The sequence below is a fragment of the Mobula birostris genome, chromosome 11 (genome assembly GCF_030028105.1).
Source record: "Mobula birostris isolate sMobBir1 chromosome 11, sMobBir1.hap1, whole genome shotgun sequence".
In the NCBI taxonomy this organism is placed as follows: domain Eukaryota; kingdom Metazoa; phylum Chordata; class Chondrichthyes; order Myliobatiformes; family Myliobatidae; genus Mobula; species Mobula birostris.
The window spans coordinates 40,115,587-40,136,268 of NC_092380.1; the positions used below are offsets into that span (position 1 = coordinate 40,115,587).

Sequence of the window (20,682 nt, forward strand, 5' to 3'; positions counted from 1 at the left end):
GCTAACAAGTCAGCTCGGCGAGCTACTTACCTGGAATGGATGCAGTGCTGAAAGCGGTAGCTAAAGAGGTTGAGCAGGCATTAGTCATGATCTTGCAAGAATCATTAGATTGTGGCTTAGTTCTAGGGGACTGGAAAATTGCAAATGCCACTCCACTCTTGAAGGTGGGAGGGAGAGAGAAGAAAGGAAATTATAGGCCAGTTATCCTGGCTTCGGTGGTTGGGCAGATGTTGGAGTCAATTATTAAGGATGAGATTTCAGGGTACTTGAAGGCACATGATAAAATGGGCTGAAATCAGCATGGTTTCCTTAACGGAAAATCTTGCCTGAAAATCTGTTGGAATTCTTTGAGGAAATAACAAGCAGGATAGACGAAGGAGAATTGTAGATATTTTGTACTTGGATTTTCAGAATGCCTTTGACAAGGTGTCACACATGAGGCTGCTCAGCAAGATATTATAGTAAAGATTCTAGCATGGATAGAGAATTGGCTGATCAGCAGGAGGCAAAGAGTAGAAATAAAGGGAGCCTTTTCTGATTGGCTGCCGGTGACTAGTTGTGTTCCACGGGTCTGTGTTGAGATCCTTTTGTTTTTAAGTTGTACGTCAATAATTTGGATGATGGAATTGATGGCTTTGTGGGCAATAGGAAGGTAGGTGGAGGAACAGGTAGTGCTGATGAAGTAGGGAGGCTGCAGAAGGACAGATTAGGAGAACGAGCAAAGAATTGGCAGATGGAATACAATGTCAGAAAGTGTACAGACATGCATTTTAGTAGAAGGAATAAAAACATACACTATTTTGTAACTGGGGAGAAAATTCAAAAATCTGAGGTGCAAAGGACCTTGTGCAAGGTACTCTAAAGGTTCATTTACAGTTTGAGTCAGAGGTGAGGAAGGCAAATGCAATATTAGCATTCATTTTTAGAGGACTAGTATATAAAAATAAGGATGTAATGCTAAGGCTTGATAAGATACTGGTGAGAGCGCACTTGGAGTATCGTCAGCAGTTTTGGGCTCTTTATCTAAGAAGGGATGTGTCGTCATGGGGGAGGGTTCAAATGAGGTTCACGAAAATGATTCCAGGAATGAAAGGCTTATCATATGAGGAGCATTTGATGGATTAGGGTTTATATTTGCTGGAATTTAGAAGAATGAGGGGGTATCACATTGAAACCTATTAAAACTTTAAAGGTCTAATTAGAACGGATGTGGAGAGGATGTTTCCTATAGTCTAGGATCAGAGAGCACAAACTCAGAATAGAGGGATGTCCATTTAGAATGGAGAGGGGGAAGAATTGCTTTGGCCAGGGGGTGTTGTATCTATGGAATTCATTGCCACATATGGCTCTGGAGGTCAGGTCATCGAGTGTATTTAAGGCAGAGATTGATAGATTCTTGTTAGGTCAGTGTGTGAACGGTTACAGGGAGAAAACAGGAGAATGGGGTTGAGGGAAATGTATCAGCAATGATCAAAGGACAGAGCAGAGTCGAAGGACTGAACAGTTTAGTTCTGTTCCAGTGTCTTATGGTCTGTTGCTTCTTCACCATAACCAATTATATTGTGCCCTTGACTCCTCCTGCATTACACTGTACAGTCAAATGGAGAATCTCCTCCAGCTTCCACTTTGGATTCCTAGTATCTGTAGTCGGGTTAACACAAAGCCCAGCTTGTGCATGCATTGTCTCCTCTCCATTCCAACCCTTTCAGGATGAAGTGAGCCTTCATTAAGGTTGGGTGATTCATTGTCGCATACCTCTGGTCTGACAGGAGTCCATTGACTCGGTGGAGGCTGATGAAAAGTCGCTGACTTTCCACAACCATATTGCAGCCACGTCGATTCAGGCCTTTGCTAAAGCCAGCTTAGAGCGGCGGGAAAGTGATGGCTTGTCTGAGGTTATGGGCCGGCAGAAGGACTATGACAATCCCTACTTCGAGCCTCAGTATGGCTTCCCTACTGAGGAAGGCGAGGGTGAAGACGATCAAGGGGAGAGCTACACACCTAACTTCATTCAGACCATCAATGGAAACCGGTGAGTGAATACTTCATGTGCAGCAGCTCTTGTGAATTCAAAGTGGTAGTAGCCTATTCTTCAGGCTGTGTGTTAGGGAAGGTGGGAGTTTAAAAAGGGAATAATCAAGGATCCTGTGACATTGCAGTTCAGGGGAAGTTATAGAAAGTTGATTAAGCTAAATGTCTTCTATGTCTGCAGCAAGGACTGCCCTTAAATGAGCTTAGGGGCTGGAGGTGATCAGACCTAACTGAGGGACAAAAGCAGGCTCAAGAAATTGCCCTACTTTGGTTAGCATGTTCCCTTTTTTCAGCATCTCCTTCCTCAAGAAGAGGTGATAATAAATACCCAGGGAACATCTGCCAGTGAAATGCCAGATCCAACAAGAGTATCCAGCCTAGTTGACCAAGAAAAGTCCTCATGATGTTACATCTGGGGAATGTGCATTAACAACAATGTTAGAATCTATTCCATTCGCATCAAAATGTTCAGCATAATGTGGTCTGTGTTCTACCTTGCTAGCAAGTCTGATCAGTTCTTGAGGCAATAATCTTTCGAATAGATATTGAATATTTTTGAGGCAACGATTGACTGATTTTAGTTTGCCTTTTGGAGGTGAGGGCTGAAGGACAGGAGACTGGCACCAAGGCCAAGATCAGATCAACCATGATCTTAATGAGCAAGCTCAAGGGGCTTTATGGCAAACAGCAGCTCTATTTCCTATGTTGTTGTGCTGTGCCATATACCAGTGGCTATTGCCTGGAATGATCAATAGGCTAATAGTTTGGGATGCTGTGAAGCAGTGTGGTAACTGGCAGGTTCAAAGTTCAACTTAAAAGTAAATTTATTATCAAAGTACAATATACAACCCTGAAATTCATTTTCCTGCAGGCATTCACAGTAAAGCCAAGAAACATAATAGAATCAATAAAAGACTGCACCTAAAAGGACAGACAAACAACCAATGTACTAAAGATAACAAACTGTGCAAATACAAAAGAAAAAATATAATAATAAATAAGCAATAAATACCTTGAACTTAAGATGAAGAGTCCTCAAAATTGAGTCCATGGTTGTAGGAACAGTTCACTGATGGGCAAATGAAGTTGAATGAATCTATCCCTCTGTTCAAGAACCTGATGGCTGAGGAGTAATAACTGTTTCTGAACCTGGTGGTGTGGGTCCTGAATCTCTTGTGTCACCTTCCTGATGACAGGAGGAGATGAAGGCATGACCTGGGTGGTGAGGGTTCCTTGATGATGGATGCTGATTTCCTGCAACAGTGCTCTGTATGGATGTGCTCAGTGGTGGGGAAGGCTTTACCTGTGATTGACTGGGCTGTATCCACTACTGTTGTAGACTTTTCTGTTAACATTGATGTTTCCATACCAACGTGTGTTGCAACCTGTCAGTATACTCTCCACCACACATTTATAGAAGTTTGTCAAAGTTTTAGATGTCATGCCAAATCTACACAAACTTCTAAGGGTGTAGAGGCGCTGCTGTGCTTTCTTTGTAATGGCACAGGAATTTAAAGTTGCTAACCCTCTCTTGCCTCTAATCTATTGAGGACTGGCTTGTAGACCGCTGGTTTCCTCTTCCTGAAGTCAATAAACAGCTCCCCGGTCTTACTGACACTGAGTGAAAGGTGGTTGTTGTGGCACCACTCAGCCAGATTTTCAGTCTCCCTCCTATATGCTGATTCATCACCAGCTTTGATTTGACCAACGACAGTGGTGTTTCACCAAACTTGAATATATCTTTAGAGCTGTCCTTGGCCTCAGTCTTAAGTATCAAGTGAGTAGAGCAGGGGGCTAAGCATAGGCCTTGTGGTGCACCTGTGCTGATGGAGATTGTGGAGGAGATGTTGCCAATCTAAACAGACTAGGGTCTGTAAGTGAGGATATCGAGGACACAGTTGCACAAGGAGGTATTGAGGCCACAGTCTTGAAGCTTATTGATAAGTTTTGAGGGATAATGGTATTGAATGCCGAGCTGTAGTCAATGAAGAGCATTATAATGTATGCACCTTCTCTGTCCAGATATTCCAAGATTGAGTGAAGAGCTATCTGCTGTTGACTGTTGTGACTCTAGGCAAATTGAATTGGGTCCAATTCACTTCTCGGACAGGAGTGGATATATTTCCTCACCAACCTCTCAAAGTATTTCATCAGTGGATTATAAGTGCTACTGGACGATAGTTGTTGAGGCAGGTTGCCACGTTCTTCTTGGTTGCTTGTATATCTGAAGTCTGTTTGAAGCAGGTGGATACCTCAGAATGCCAAAGTGAGAGGTTAAAGATATTGGTGAACACACCAGCCAGATGATCAGCACAAGACTTATGTCCTTGGCCAGGGACCCCATCTGGGCTGGTGCTCTCCGTTAGCTCATCCTCCTGAAGAGTGCACTCACATCGACCTCAGAGACTGAAATCACATGGTCATTGGGTGCTTTGGGAGGTTGTGAAGGTCCCTCCATGTTTTGATGGTCAAAGTGAGCATAGAAGGGATTAAGTTCATTTGGGACCATTGCCTTGTTACCTACTGTACTTAGTTTTACTTCGTATTTTGTAATAGTCTTCAAGCGCTGCCACAACTGTCGTATATTCTTCAGTGATTCATTTGGTCTGGAATTGCCACTTCACATGTGAGATGGCATTCCAGAGATTATACCTGGACTTCTTATATCTTTCTTGGTTATCAGACCTAAATATCACTGATCAGGCCCTCAGCAGGTTGCACATCTTGAAGTTCATCCAGGGCTTCTGTTTGGGAAAGACTGAATGATTTTGTGTGGGCACACTGGTCTCGACAGTGACAGCCATGGTGTATTCATTCAAATCTTCTGATGACTCCTTGAACACGGTCCAGTACTTGAAGCTAGCCCGTAGCTGTTCCTGTGCCTCCTTTGACCTCCTCTTTGTTGTCCTTTTCTCTCATCCTTGCTGTTTAGCTTCTGCCTGTATGCAAATAGGTGAAGGATAGTCAAGTGATTAGATTTCCTGAAATGTGGTCTTGGGATGGAACGGTATGCATTCCTAATCATAGTATGGTAGAGCTTGAGTATGTTGAGACTCCTGGTGCATATACAATTATAATTATATATTGATGATTATTGGGCAAAGGTTCCATCAAACAAGAAGTCCATGACAATGATTCGAAATGTGGTGGGGATAGATTGTTTCTTGTTTGCTGTCGGCATCATTCAATATCTCAAGTGCCTGCATAATGCCTGCAGTATGTAATCTGCAGTCACGATTGTGGAGTTGCTTTCCCTGGGTAAGGAGAGCAGTCAGCACTTAATCGTTAGATGTTCCAGGTCGGAGGAACAAGACAAGTTCGCAATGTCCAAGCATTACAAAGAGTATATCGTGAGCCACAGACCCCCCACCATTTGCCTTCTTTGAATCAGCAGTCAGATCCATCCTGTGTATTAAGAAGTCCTTGGGTCGTCGTGACTTATCTGGCGTGTCCAGAGTGAGCCATATCTCCTTGAAACACAAAACACAGCAATTTCTCATTTCCCTCCGACACAGCAATCTTGCCCTTAGGTCCTCAATCTTGTTCTCATGTGTGACTGTACATCTGCTAACAAGATGCCAGGTAGAGGAAGTTTCATTCCCTTACGTTTCAGTCATTTGGAGGCCTCCCCTCTTCCCTTTCTTACTGTACCTTTTGTTTGTTTAAAGGTGCTGTGCTGGTGTATTTGAGAGCTTTATTCGCCTGAGTATATAGCAGAGTAGAGTCCCATGGAAGTTGGGAGAAAGGATAAAAAGAGCAGATTCGGACAAGGCCAGTCATTTTGGATTGCGTAGGCACAGAAAGTGTCTGTGTCAGGCCTAACCTCATCTACAAATAAAAGGTGGGTAGGCTCAAGTGGACACCATTATTCAGAGTGGCCATTGCCAGAGTGTGCCAGTGATAGAGTGTGCAGGCTTTGGCTTAGCACACTCCAGCACAGTTAAGAAGAGGCAAGCCCTTTCGTTTTTTGGTATAGGGTAGTCAGAATGGAATGCTTCTCCTGTCAGATGTGGGAATTTGGGTTACCAGCAAGTTTCCCTGATGACTACATCTCCTGGAAGTGCACCCAAATTCAGCACCTGACTGACTGGATCAAGAGTTGGAGCTGGAGTTGGAAGTATTCAGGATCATTCGGGAGACCGAAGATATTATAGACAAGACTTTTGAAGAGGCAGTCACACCCAGAGTACAGGCTTCAGACAGTAGATGGGTGACCACCAGGAGAGGTAAGGGGATTAAGAAGTCAGTGCAGGGTTCCATTGTGGCTATTCCCCTCAGCAACAAGGATACTCTTTAGGATACTGCTGGGGGTGGTGCGGGTGGGTGGTGACCCATCACATCATGGCGGCAGTTGCCAGGCTGGTGATGCTGCAGCCAGCTGTGAGTCTCGGTCGGCAGGGAAGGGTAAAGTCAAGCAGTGTAGTAGTTATAGGGGACTCAATAGTTAGGGGAACAGAAAGAAGATTCTGTGGCCATAAAAGTGACACCAGGATGATGTGTTGCCTCCTGAGTGCTGGGATCCATGATTTATCAGAGCAGTTACAGGATATTCTCAAGGTGAAAGGGGTACAGCCAAAGGTTGTGGTGCATATTGGCACCAGTGACATAGGCAGAAAAAGGAACGAGGTCCTACACAGTGAGTATATTAGGAAAGAGGCTGAAGAGAAGGACCTCCAAGGTTGTAATCTCCAGATTACTCCCTGTGTCATTGGCTAGTGCATGTATGATTGAGTGGCTGCTGAGATGGTATAAAGGGCAGGGTTTCAAGTTCTTGGATCATTGGAACCTTTTCTGTGGAAGGGGTGTCCTGTGCAAGAGGGATGGGTTGCACCTCAACAGGAGGGAAACCAGTTTGCCTGGCCAGGGTTTGCTGGCAAGCACTCTGTGAGCCACATGGAGAGGATATTGATGGGCTCACAGAGTGCATCACTGTTTACATCAACTTCTGTGTGGACTGCAATGTTCCGACAAGAACTGTCCTTTGTTATTCAAATAACAAGCCATGGGTAACAAAGGACATTAAGGACATCCTGAACGCTAAAAAGAGGACGTTTAGAGATGGAAATAGGGAGGAGCTGAGGGCAATACAGAGGGACCTGAAAGCCAGGATCAGGGAGGCTAAAGCCAGGTACAGGAGGAAGCTTGAGTGGAAACTCCAGCAGAACAACATGAGAGAGTTCTGGAGGGGGATGAGGACCATCACTGGGTTCCGGCAAGCTAGCAACAGAGGAGCTGAAGGCAATGTGGACAGGGCCAACGAACTTAACCTGTTTTGTTGGTTCTGTTGGTGTCTGCTACCCTCAGCCTGATTTGATATTGTGGCCCCTGCCCATCCCCCACATGAGTCATCTGTTGTCAGCCCCCAACCAACACGTATTCCACTCTCCCCTCCTACCCCTTCTCACAGTCCCCCACCCTGCTGTCATGACTATACCCCTTCCCCACACGAAACCACCACGGTGGGCTTCACAGCTGAACAGGTGAGAAGACAGCTGAAACGTCTCAACCCAAGCAAGGCTGCAGGACTGGATGGTGTCAGTACCAGGGTGCTCAAAGCCTGTGCCCCTCAGCTATATGGAATACTTCGCCATGTCTTCAACCTGAGCTTGAGGCTCCGGAGGGTTCCTGTGCTGTGGAAGACGTCCTGCCTTGTCCCTGTGCCGAAGACACCGCGCCCCAGCGGCCTCAGTGACTACAGACCGGTGGCATTGACCTCCCACATCATGAAGACCCTGGAGAGTCTTGTTCTGGAGCTGCTCCGGCCTATGGTCGGGCCACACTTAGATCCCCTCCAGTTCGCCTACCAGTCCCGACTAGGAGTTGAGGATGCCATCGTCTACCTGCTGAACCGTGTCTACGCCCACCTGGACAAGCCAGTGAGCACTGTAAGGGTCATGTTTTTTGACTTCTCCAGTGCGTTCAACACCATCCGCCCTGCTCTGCTGGAGGAGAAGCTGACAGCGATGCAGGTGGATGCTTTCCTGGTGTCATGGATTCTTGATTACCTGACTGGCAGACCACAGTACGTGCGCTTGCAACACTGTGTCTGACAGAGTGATCAGCAGCACTGGGGCTCCACAGGGGACTGTCTTGTCTCCCTTTCTCTTCACCATTTACACCTCGGACTTCAACTACTGCACAGAGTCTTGTCATCTTCAGAAGTTTTCTGATGACTCTGCCATAGTTGGATGCATCAGCAAGGGAGATGAGGCTGAGTACAGGGCTACAGCAGGAAACTTTGTCACATGGTGTGAGCAGAATTATCTGCAGCTTAATGTGAAAAAGACTGAGGAGCTGGTGGTAGACCCTCAGGTGACCCCTGTTTCCATCCAGGGGGTCAGTGTGGACATAGTGGAGGATTACAAATATCTGGGCTGGCTGAATTGACAATGAACTGTACTGGTCAAAGAACACTGAGGCTGTCTACAGGAAGGGTAAGAGCCGTCTCTGTTTCCTGAGGAGACTGAGGTCTTTTAACATCTGCTGGACGATGCTGAGGATGTTCTACGAGTCTGTGGTGGCCAGTGCTATCTTGTTTGCTGTTGTGTGCTGGGGCAGCAGGCTGAGGGTAGCAGACACCAACAGAATCAACAAACTCATTTGTAAGGCCAGTGATGTTGTGGGGATGGAACTGGACTCTCTGACGGTGGTGTCTGAAAAGAAGATGCTGTCCAAGTTGCATGCCATCTTGGACAATGTCTCCCATCCACTACATAATGGACTGGTTGGGCACAGGAGTACATTCAGCCAGAGACTCACTCCACCAAGATGCAACGCAGGGCGTCATAGGAAGTCATTCCTGCCTGTGGCCATCAAACTTTACAACTCCTCCCTTGGGAGTGTCAGACACCCTGAGCCAATAGGCTGGTCCTGGACTTATTTCCTGGCATAATTTACATATTACTATTAATTATTTATGGTTTTATTACTATTTAATTATTTATGGTGCAACTGTAACGAAAACCAATTTTCCCCGGGATCAATAAAATATGACTATGACCATGGCTATGACTGTGCTACTCGGGGGAGTCTAAACTAGTTGTGCAGGGGGCTGGGAGCTGAATCCCCAAGTCAGTAAGGGAAGGATTAGACCAGAAGATAGATGTCAGGAGAAGTATTCAAAGGCAACATCGAAATAACAGTTATGATGGGTTGGATAGTTTGAAGTGTGTATATTTTACTGTAGGAGTATTATTGGGAAGGGTGATGAGCTCACTGCATGGATGTTGTAGTTGTAACTGAAACTTGTTTGATAGGGGCAGGAATGAGTGATTCGTGTCCAGGTTTTTGAAGTTTAGAAAAGAATGCGTGGAGTTGTACTACTAATCAGGGACAATACCACAGATGCCCTTAGACACCGAGTCCATTTGGGTGGAGCTCAGGAATACCAAGGGTGCAATCACATTGATGGGATTGTACTGCAGAACCCCGAATAGCCTCTGGGACATTGAGGAGCATGTATGTAATCAGATTAAGGTAAAGTGTAAAAATAATAGGGCTGTTGTCATGAGGGATTTCAACTTCCCTAATATAAACTGGGACTTTCTTAGTGTAGCTTTCTAACTCTACTCCTCATCTTTTTTTTCTCCAGTCCTGCTGAAGGGGCTTGGCCCAAAACATCAACTGTATTCTTTTCTATAGATGCTGCCTGACCTGCTGAGATCCTTCAGCATTCTGTGTGTGTTACCTACTTAATGTAAGGTGTTTAGATAGGGCTGAATTTGTTAAGTGTGTCCAGGAAGATTTCTTAAATCAGTATGTGGACGGTGCAACAAGAGGAAGAGCTGTACTAGACCTGGACCTGGTAGTGAGCTTGGGCTGGTGACTGACCTTACATTAGATGAACGGTTAGGGAACAGTGACCACACTCCTTATCTTTCAGGATAGATATCAATATGGTCCTTGTGGGAGAGTTTAAATTGGAATAGGGAAAATTATGAGGGTATTAGGCAGGAAATAAGTGTTAATTGGGGACACTTTTCTTTGGCAAGATCACATCAAACACTGGGAAGGTTGTTAAAGATCAATTGCAGAGAATACAGGATGATATGTTCCTGTTAGAATGAAGCACAGGGATGGAAAGATGAGAGAACCTTTGATGTCCAGGGAGGTGATGAATTTAATCGAGAAGAAAAAGGGAAAGTATGTAAAACTTCGGAAGTCAGGCTCATACGAAGCATGAGGAAGATAAAGAAGCCCGGAAAGAACTAAAGAAGGGAATTAGGAAAGCCAGGAGGGGCCATGAAAAGTCCTTGGCAAGTAGGATTAAGGCATTCTATACATATATCAAGAATAAAAGGATAACTAGGTTAGAGGGTGGGACCACTCAAGGATAAAGGGGAGAACATTTGCTTGGATGCAGGATGTGAGTGAGGTACTTACCAAGGAAAAGAATATGGAGGGCCAGGAGATCAGTACTGAGTGTAAAAATACCTTAGTATGTTTAGAGGTCAAGGAGGAGGGACTGTTGGGCCTCCTAAGGAGTATTAAGGAGGATAAGTTCCCAGGGTCTGATGGAATTTTCTCCAGGTTATTGAAGGAGGCAAGAGACGAGATTGCTGAGCCCTTGACCAGTATCTTTGTGTCGTTGCTAGCAACAGGTAAGGTTCTGGAGGACTGGAAAGTGGCTAATGTTAGACCTCTATTTCAGAAGGGAGCAATCGAAAATCCTGGGAACTATAGACTGGTGAGTTTCGCATCAGTTCTAGGGAAATTATTGGAGAAAATTTGTAGGGATAGGATGTACCAGCATTTGGAAACCCGTGGCCTAATTAGGGAGAGCCAGCATGGCTTTGTGCGTGGCAGGTCGTGCCTTACCAACTTGATTGAGTTTTTTGACAAGGTGGTGAAAGAGATTGATGAGGATAAAGCAGTGAATTCCATCTGCATGGATTTTAGTAAAGTGTTTGACAAAGTCTGTCATAGAAGGCTAATCCAGGTAATTAAGATGCATGTGGCAAATTGGCTGTTTGAATTCAGAATTGACTTGCACTTAGGCTACGTCCACACTACGCCGGATAATTTTGAAAACGCCGGTTTCGAGTAAAAACGACAGGCGTACACACTAAGCGTTTTTCAAAATATCTCTGTCCACACTAACACGGATATTTGGGCGAATCTCCTCTACTGGGCAAGCGCAGGGCACACACAAAACAAGTGAAGAGGAAATGGTATACCTAGTGCACGTTTGTCCAGTTACAGAGCAGAAAAACTTCAAAAGGAATTGCTCTTGGCTCTCGCGCAGGAGGACTTAAAACAAAAAAAAACAAATACTGGAGCGTATGGAGGCAAATGACAGGGAGTTCACAGACAGTATCACCAGGCTGACACCGAACATTGAAAAACTGACTAACTGTGTTGCATTAATAAAGCTCCTTGTTGAATGTATAAAACATGTCTGCATCAGTGTTATCTTGTATTTCCATACAATGTAACATTAGGCTGTTACACATCTATTGTCAGAGAAGTACTTGCATAAATAGGTAAACCACCTTCATACAAGCAAGGACAGAAAACGGGGCAAAGTGAGTATACTTATCTATTCAGTAAACTATGGGTTGAAGTATTTGGTGAGTACATTTCTAATTCTTCTGGTTTCAGTCTTGTTGCCGTCTGTTCTGAAATTGTTAGGTTATGTGGGGAGTTGCGTTCAAGAAAACACGAAATGCCGCGCTGCGGCCATCTTTTCCGGCACATCATGACAGCGTTTTTAAATACTGTAGTCAAAAAAGCTCACTTTACAATTTAATTGTCACGCCATTCACACCAACTGCGCGTTATAACAGCTGTACGGCAGTGCTTGCGCAGTACCAAGCAGAAGCAGAAGAAGCATTGTTGTTGTGGTGTTGTCATGACAGCGTTTTTAAATCTCTCCATTTACCCCATACACACTACAATGGATATTAGGCATTTTCAAATTTATTCACTCTAAAGACTGTTTCTGAAAATTTTCGTTTTTGGGGGATGAAAACGCTGCTTTAGTGTGGACGGAGGGTCAAAACGAAGAGAAAAAGCTTCGTTTTCAAAATTATCCGGCGTAGTGTAGACGTAGCCTTAGAAGACAGAAGATAGTGGTTGAAGGAACTTACTCAAACTGGAGTTCTGTAATTAGTGAAGTTCTACAGTGATCTGTGTTGGGACTTATGCTATTTCTGATGTATATAAATGACAGATGAAAATGTAGATGGGTGGGTTAGTAAATTTGTGGATAATATCAAGATAGGTGGGATTGTGGATAGTGTAGAAGACTGGCAAAGAATATAGCACAATATAGACTAGTTGCAGATATGGGCTGAGAAATGGCAGATAGAGTTTAAATCAGATAAATGTGAGGTGCTGCACCTTTGTAGGGCAAATGCAAGGTACCCCGTCTAGGCTTGACGCTTTCTGTGGGTTTTCTTCTGAAGGATACACTCACATCTGCCTCAGAGACTAAAATCACACAGTCAGTGGTGCTGTAAGATTTTGTGAAGGTTCCTCCATGTTTTGACGTTCAAAGAAAGCATAAAAGACATGGAGCTCATCTGGGAACAAAGCCTTGTTGTCACCCCTGTTACATGGTTTCACTTTGTAGGAGGTGATGGCATTCAAGCCCTGCCATAGCTAAATAGCATCTTTCAGTGATTCAGGCTTGGTATGGAATTGCCTCCTTGTATGTGAGATGGCTTTCTGGAGTTCATATCTGGACCTCTAGTATTTTAGAAACATAGAAAACCTACAGCACAATACAGGTCCTTCGGCCCACAAATTTGTGCTGAACATGTCCCTACCTTAGAAATTACTAGGCCTACCTATAGCCCTCTATTTTTCTAAGCTCCATGTACCTATCCAAAAGTCTCTTAAAAGACCCTATGGCATCCTCCTCTCCCGCCGGCAGCTCATTCCACACACTCACCACTCTCTGAGTGAAAAAACTTACCCCTGACATCTCTTCTGTACCTGCTCCCTAGCACCTTAAACCTGTGTCCCCTGTAGCAACCATTTCAGCCCTGGGAAAAAGCCTCTGCCTGTCCACACAATCAATGCCTGTCATCATCTTATATACCTCTATCAGGTCACCTCTCATCCTCCGTCACTCCAAGGAGAAATGGCGGAGTTCACTCAACCTATTCTCATAAGGCATGCTCCCCAGTCCAGGCAACATCCTTGTAAATCTCCTCTGCACCCTTTCTATGGCTTCCACATCCTTCCTGCAGTGAGGCGACCAGAATCGAGCACAGTACTCCAAGTGGGGTCTGACCAGGGTCCTATAAAGCTGCAACATCACCTCTCAGCTCCTAAATTCAATTCCACGGTTGATGAAGGCGAATACACCGTACACCTTCTTAACCACAGAGTCAACCTGCGCAGCTGCTTTGAGCGTCCTATGGACTTGGACCCCAAGATCCCTCTTATCCTCCACACTGCCAAGAGTCTTACCATTAATACTATATTCTATCATATTTGACCATGCAGAATATGACCCCTCTACAACCACTCTTTGCCTTCTGTGGGCAAGCCAGTTGTGGATCCATAAAGCAATGTCCCCTTGGATCCCATACCTCTTTACTTTCTCAATAAGCCTTGCATGGGGTACCTTATCAAATGCCTTGCTGAAATCCATGTACGCTACATCTACTGCTCTTCCTTCATCAATTCACATTCAATGTGTTTAGTCACATCCTCAAAAAATTCAATCAGGCTCATAAGGCATGCCTGCCCTTAACAAAGCCATGTTAACTATTCCTAATCATATTATACCTCTCCAAATGTTCATAAATCCTGCCTCTCAGGATCTCCTCCATCAACTTACCAACCACTGAGGTAAGACTCATTGGTCTATAATTTCCTGGGCTATCTCTACTCCCTATCTTGAATAAAGGAACAACATCCGCAACCCTCCAATCCTCCGGAACCTGTCCTGTCCCCATTGATGATGCAAAGATTGGCAATCTCCTCCCTCGCCTCCCACAGTAGTCTGGGGTACATCTTATCCAGTCCTGGTAACTCGTCCAAGTTGATGCTTTCGAAAAGCTCCAGCACGTTCTCTTTCTTAATACCTACATGCTCAAGCTTTTCAGTCTGTTGCAAGTTATCACTACAATCACCAAGATCCTTTTCCATATTGAATACTGAAGTAAAGTATTCATTAACTACCTCTGCTATTTCCTCTGGTTCCATACATACTTTCCCACTGTCACACTTGATAGGTCCTATTCTTTAACATCTTATCCTCTTGCTCTTCACATACTTGCAGAATGCCTTGGGGTTTTCCTTAATCCTGCCCGTCAAGGCCTTCTCGTGGCCCCTTCTGGCTCTCCTAATTTCTTCCTTAAGCTCCTTCCTATTAGCCTTATAATCTTCTAGATCTCTAACATTACCTAGCTCTCTGAACCTTTTATAGGCTTTTCTTTTCTTCTTGACTAGATTCATTACAGGCTTTGTACACCATGGTTCCTGTACCCTACCATAACTTCCCTGTCTCATTGGAACTCCACGCAAATATCCCCTGAACATTTGCCACATTTCTTCCATGCTTTTCCCTGTGAACATCTGTTTCCAATTTAAGCTTCCATTTTCCTGCCTGATAGCCTCATAATTCCCCTTACTCCAATTAAACACTTTTCTAACTTGTCTGTTCCTATCTCTCTCCAAAATGCTCTCTCACTGAGAGATCTGACACCTGACCAGGTTCATTTCCCAATGCAAGTGCAGCCTCTCCTCTTGTAGGCTTATCTACATATTGTGTCAAGAAACCTTCCTGAACACACCTAACATACTCCACTCCATACCCCTTGCTCTAGGGGTTTTAGAATCATAGAAAACATAGAAACATAGATTTATTTTACTTTTACTTGCTCTCCAGATCTGAATGCCCTTAGTGGGTTGCAGATGTCATGGTTGTTCAGGGCTTCTGGTTCAGGAAGACTATGAATGTTTTTTTGGGGACACACTCACCTATGACTATTTTCATAATGTCCATGACAGCTTTGGTGTATTCATTAGATCCTCTGAGTCCTTGAACATCGCCCAGTCCACCGACTCAAAGTAATCCTATAGCTACTCCTCTGCCTCCCATGACCACCTCTTTGCTGTCCTTACCTCTGGAGCCTTGCTGTTTAGTCTCTGTCTGTATAGGTAGGAGGAGAACAACCAAATGATCAGATTTCCTTAATTGCAGTCTAAGCATGGAATGGTTGGCATTCCTAATTGTAGTATAGCAATGGTCGGCACCCCTGGTGCTGCAGGTTGTATGTTAATGATAATTAGGTAGAGATTTCTGTTTTTGAAGTTTTTGGTAATGAGTTGAAAGGCATCGGGTTAAGCTCTTTCTTGTATGCTGATCACAGCACTCGGTTCTTTGAGTGCCAGTTCAAAACCTGCCTTTGGCGGTATGTGATTCCAGTACATTAACATCTTTGATTGAGAGACGCAATACACTGCATTGCAGAACTCCACAATATTCTCACAAATTTTCTATGTAACTGAAGCATAATCTCCATTTTAGTTCATTAGCTTCCCTAACATGTTGTACCAGGATACTATAACTACTCCTACATTCTTGTGCATTGCAGAGTTTTGAAATTATTCGCTGCTTAAAAATACTATGATTTTTATTCCAGCAAACTAGATAATTTCACATTTTCCCACATTATTCTCCATTTGTCAGACCTGCACACTAACAGACTTTCAATATCGTTCTAAACATTCCTGCCTAAATTTGTGTCATCAGCAAATTTAACAGTTACTGTATACCTTTGGTAGCTAAATCCTTGTAATTTATACAAATTGTAGAAGATTGAGTGCCCAGGACTTATCCCCTTAGCACATAATTTATTACATCTTGCCAACCAGAGAGAATCTCACCTGTGTTTTATTCTGGTGAAGGTGGACAGGCAGGCATGTTGTCTTCTACTTTAATATTTTGAGATAACCTTTGATTTGGAGCCTGGAAATTTAAGTTTTGCACACTGCCACTTCCTGTGACCATGTGGGTTTCCTCCAGGTGACCTTGTTTCCCCCTGCAGTCCAAGGACATACTGGTTGGTAGGTTAATTTGTCATTATAGATTGTCGATAATTAGGCTAAGATTAAATCAGGGATTGCTGGGCAGTGTGGCTCGAAGGACCGGAAGGGCCTATTCCATGCTGTATCTCAATATATAAGTAAATAAACATCTTTCAGATCCTCTTTTTCCAATGTAGACATTACTGTGCAGATAGTACGCCAGTATATTGGTTGAACTTGATTTTGATTTTGCCTGATTTCCTTGAATTTTTTTTTAATTTGCCTGCCTGAACCCTCTGCAATTTGCCTATTGCCACAATAGGTCTGCGGCAGATGCAATCTCAATGGCTCTTCACACGGCCTTAAATCACCTGGACAATACAAACGCCCATGTCAGAATGCTGTTCATTGACTGTAGGTCAGCGTTTAACCCCATTATTCCTATAGTCCTGATTGAGAAACTATGGAACCTGGGCCTCGCTACCTCACTCTGCAATTGGATCCTCGACTTCCTGACCAGAAGACCACAATCTGTGTGGATTGGTTTAACATCTCCTCAGGGATGTGTGCTTAGCCCACTGCTGTACTCTGTCTATACCCTTGACTGTGTGGCTAGGCATAACTCAAATACCATCAATAAATTTGCTGATGATACAACCATTGTTGACAGGATCTCAGATAGAGACGGGAGGACGTACAGGAGCGAGAGTCACCAGCTAGTTGAGTAGTTTCGTAGCAACAGCCTTGTGCTGAATGTCAGTAAGACCAAAGCACTGATTGTAGACTTCAGAAAGGGTATGATGAGGGAACTCGAACCTGTCATGGAGGCATCAGAAGTGGAGAGAGTGAGCAATTTCAAGTTTCTAGCTGTCAATATCTCTGAGGATCTAACCTGGTCCCAATATATTGATGCAACTATAAAGAAGGCAAGACAGCAGCTGTATTTCATCAGGAGTTTGAAGAGATTTGGTTTGTCACCTAAAACACTCGAAAACATTTACAGATGTCAGAGCATCCTGACAGGCTACATCAATATCTGGTGTGGGGAGGAGGGGCTACTGTATAGGAATGAAAGGAACTATGGGAAGTTGTAAAGTTAGTCAGCTCCATCATGGGTACTAACCTCAGTAGTATCCAAGACATCTTCAAGGAGCAGTGCCTCAGGTCCATGATTAAAGTCCTCCATCACCCAGAACGCATTGTTACCACCCATTAGGAAGGAGCTACAGAAACCTGGAGGCACATACTCCGCGATTCAGAAACAGATTCTTCCCCTCTTGCCCTCTTTCTAAATGGAACATTGAACCCATGAACACTACCTCACTTTTTTTTTATTACTTCTGCTTTTGTACTACTGTTTTTAAGTTAACTATTTAATATATGTATACTTACTGTAATTCATGTATTTATTTTTGTCTATATTTATCATGCATTGCATTGTACTATTGCTGCCTTGTTAACAAAGTTCACAACTTTGACCAGCGACCAAGCTGGAAACCAGAAGTTTTGAGAGGTGAGGATCTCACACAAGTCTGCTGCTGGAGTAGAAAAAGGAGCAATGGGTTGCTTCAGTGAAATAGAGCTTTGACCAGACAAGAGCAAACTAAATGGGCAAGTACATGACCATCATTGCAGTGACTGTGTAGGAGTGGACAAAGTTAGAGTTAGAAAACCATAGAAAATGGTGATCTTGTTGGTGATCTTGAGGCTTTACTCTTCGAGGTTTCAGTCAGACAAATCAAAGAAAAGCTCAAGATTAAGTTTTTTTTAAATTTTCTCCTTCCCTTCTTTATATCTGCTCAACAGGGACAATAAAGATGCCAGACAGGACAGTGGAATGCTCTTGCAGGATGTGGGAAGGCAGGGAGACCTCAGTGTCCCTGACAACTACAACAGTGAGAAGTGGATCCAGCTGCACCTTCTAACATTCCACGTTAAGGAATTGGAGCTGGAAGTGGATGAACTCTAGATCATTCGAGAGGCTGAAGGGGTGATATTGTGGTGACAGAGGATTTGTTTGTTAGAGGAATGGACAGGAGGTTCTCTGGGTGAGGAAGAGATTCCCAGATGGTATGTTACCTCCTGGATGCCAGGGCCCGGGACAGCTCAGATCAAGTCCTCAACATTCTTATGTGAAAGGGTGAACAGCCATAAGTTGTTGTCTATATTGGTACCAATGAGATGGATAGGATGAGTGACAAGATTCTGCATAGGGAGTTCAGGGGGGTTAGGTGCTAAGTTAAAGGGCAGGAACTCCAGGGTTGTGATCTCAGGATTGCTACCTGTGCCACATGCTGGTGAGGTCAGAACTAGAAAGATTGTACAGTTTAATATATGGCTAAGGAGTTGGTGTAGGGGGGAGAGCATAGGGTTTTGGATCATTGGGCCCTCTTCCAGGGAAGGTGGGACTTGTACAGAATGAATGGTTTGCACCTGGAAGGGAAACTAATATCCAAAAAGGAAGGTTTGTTAATGCTGCACGGTGGGGTTTAAAGTAGAGTTGCAGGGGAATGGGAACCAGAGTGCCAGAACAGTTAGTGGAGAGGTTGTGGAGGCAGATGTCGGTAAGTCCTCTGACAAAGTTCGGAATCAAACGGTTGAGCATGGTGCAACTGGTGTCCTGAGGTGTGTATATTTCAATGCAAGAAGTATCATAGGAAAGGCGGATGACAGTGCTAAAGATGAGGTAACTGGTTTACAAACAGAGGCAACATGTTGACAGGGTAAAATTGCAGGCAACAGGATTAGTTGCTACATAAAAGGCAGGCAAAATCAAAAAGGGTGAATATAGCACTGAAGGTGTTACATTTGAATGTGTGCAGTTTATAGAATAAGGTAGATGAACTTGTAACGCAGTTGTAGATTGTCATGTATGATGCAGGCATCACTGAATCATGGCTGAAAGAAGATTATAGCTGGGAGCTTAATGTCCAAGGATACACATTATATTGAAAGGACAGGCAGGAAGGCAGAGGGAGTGGTGTTTCTCTGTTGGTAAAAAATGAAATCAAATCATTAGAAAGGGGTGACATAGGGTTGGAAGGTGTTGAATAATTGTGGATAGAGCTAAGGAACTGCAAAAGTTACAACATCCTAATTGGGAGTTGTAGACAGATCCCAAAAGAGTAGTAAGGTTGTGGTCTACATTTGTGGGGATAGAAAATTCATGCCAAAAAGGCAATGTTACAACAGTCATGGGGGATTTCAATATGCAGGTAGATTGGGAAATCAGGTTGGTACTGCACTGGAAAATTGAAAGGGCTGAAGATAGATAAGTCACCTGGTCCAGATGGTGCCCACCCCAGGATTCTGAAAGTGGTGGCTGAAGAGATTGTGGAGGCATTAGTAATGATCTTTCAAGAATCACTAGATTCTGGAGTAGTTCCGAAAGACTGGAAAATTGCAAATGTCACAACACTCTTCAAGAAGGGAAAGAGGCAGAAGAAAGAAAACTGTAGGCCAGTTAGTCTGACCTCAGTGATTGGGAAGATGTTGGAGTCGATGATTAGGAATGAGTTCTCAGGGTACTTGGATGCACATGATAAAGTAGACCGAAGTCAGCATGGTTTCCTCAAGAGAAAACTTTATCTGACAGATCTGTTGGAATTCTTTGAAGAAGTAACAAGCAGGAAAGACAAAGGAGAATTGGTTGATGTGTATTTGGGTTTTCAGAAGACCTTTGTCAAGGTGCAACACATGAAGCTGCTTAACAAGCTATGAGTCCATGGTATTACAGGAAATATTCTAGCATGGATAAATCAATGGCTGATTGGCAGGAGGCAAAGAGTGGGAATAGAAGGTTCCTTTTCTGCTTGGCTGTTGGTGACTAGTGGTGTTCCACAGGGGTCTGTGATAGAACCGATTCTTTTTACTTTGTATTTCAATAATTTGGATGATGGAATTGATGGCCTTATTGCAAAGTTTGCAGTTGGTATGAAGATAGGTGGAGACACAGGTAGTTTTGAGGAAGTAGAGAGGCTATAGAAGAACAGACAGATTAGGGGAATGGGCAAAGAAGTGACATGTGGAATACAGTGTCGGGAAGTGTATGGTCATACACTTCAGTAGAAGAAATGAAAGAGTAGACTATTTTCTAAATGGAGAGAAAGTACAAAAAGCTGAGGTGCAAAGGGACTTGGGAATCCATGTGCAGGATTTCCTAAAGGTTAATTTGCGAGTTGAGTCTGTGGTGAGGTAGGCAAATGCAATGTCACCATTCATTTCAAAAGAACTAGGATATAAAAGCAAGATTGTAATGTTGAGACTTTATAAAGCATTGGTGAGGCCTCACTTGGAGTATTATGAGCAATTTTGGGCCCCATCTTAGAAAGAATGTGCTGAAACTGGAGAGGGTTCAAAGGAGGTTCACGAAAATGATTCAAAGATTGAATGGCTTGTCATTTGAAGAGTGTTTGGTGACTCTTGGCCTGTATTCATTTGAATTCAGGATGATGTGGGGTGACCTAATTGAAACCTTTCAAGTAGTGAAAGGCCTTGATAGAGTGGATGTGGAGAGGATGTTTACTGTGGTGGGAGAGGCTAAGACCAGTGGACAGAGCTTCAGAATAGAGGAAGCATTGTTTTAGAAAGGAGGTGAGAAGTTATTTCTTTAGCCAGAGAGTGGTGAACACTGGAGTTTGTTGCCACAGGCAGCTGTGGAGGCCG

At 43.9% G+C, this 20,682-nt stretch overlaps 1 protein-coding gene across 6 annotated transcripts in view; it reads left to right on the forward strand.

The window, feature by feature from the left end:
• The window catches only part of madd (MAP-kinase activating death domain), a 275,897-nt gene that overhangs the window by 132,049 nt on the left and 123,166 nt on the right, over nucleotides 1-20,682 (forward strand). For all 6 annotated transcript variants that reach the window (XM_072272112.1, XM_072272113.1, XM_072272114.1 and 3 more), the window contains one exon: nucleotides 1,770-2,032. In XM_072272112.1, coding sequence (XP_072128213.1) covers nucleotides 1,770-2,032 — 263 coding nt within the window. The remainder of the gene's footprint in view (nucleotides 1-1,769; nucleotides 2,033-20,682) is intronic.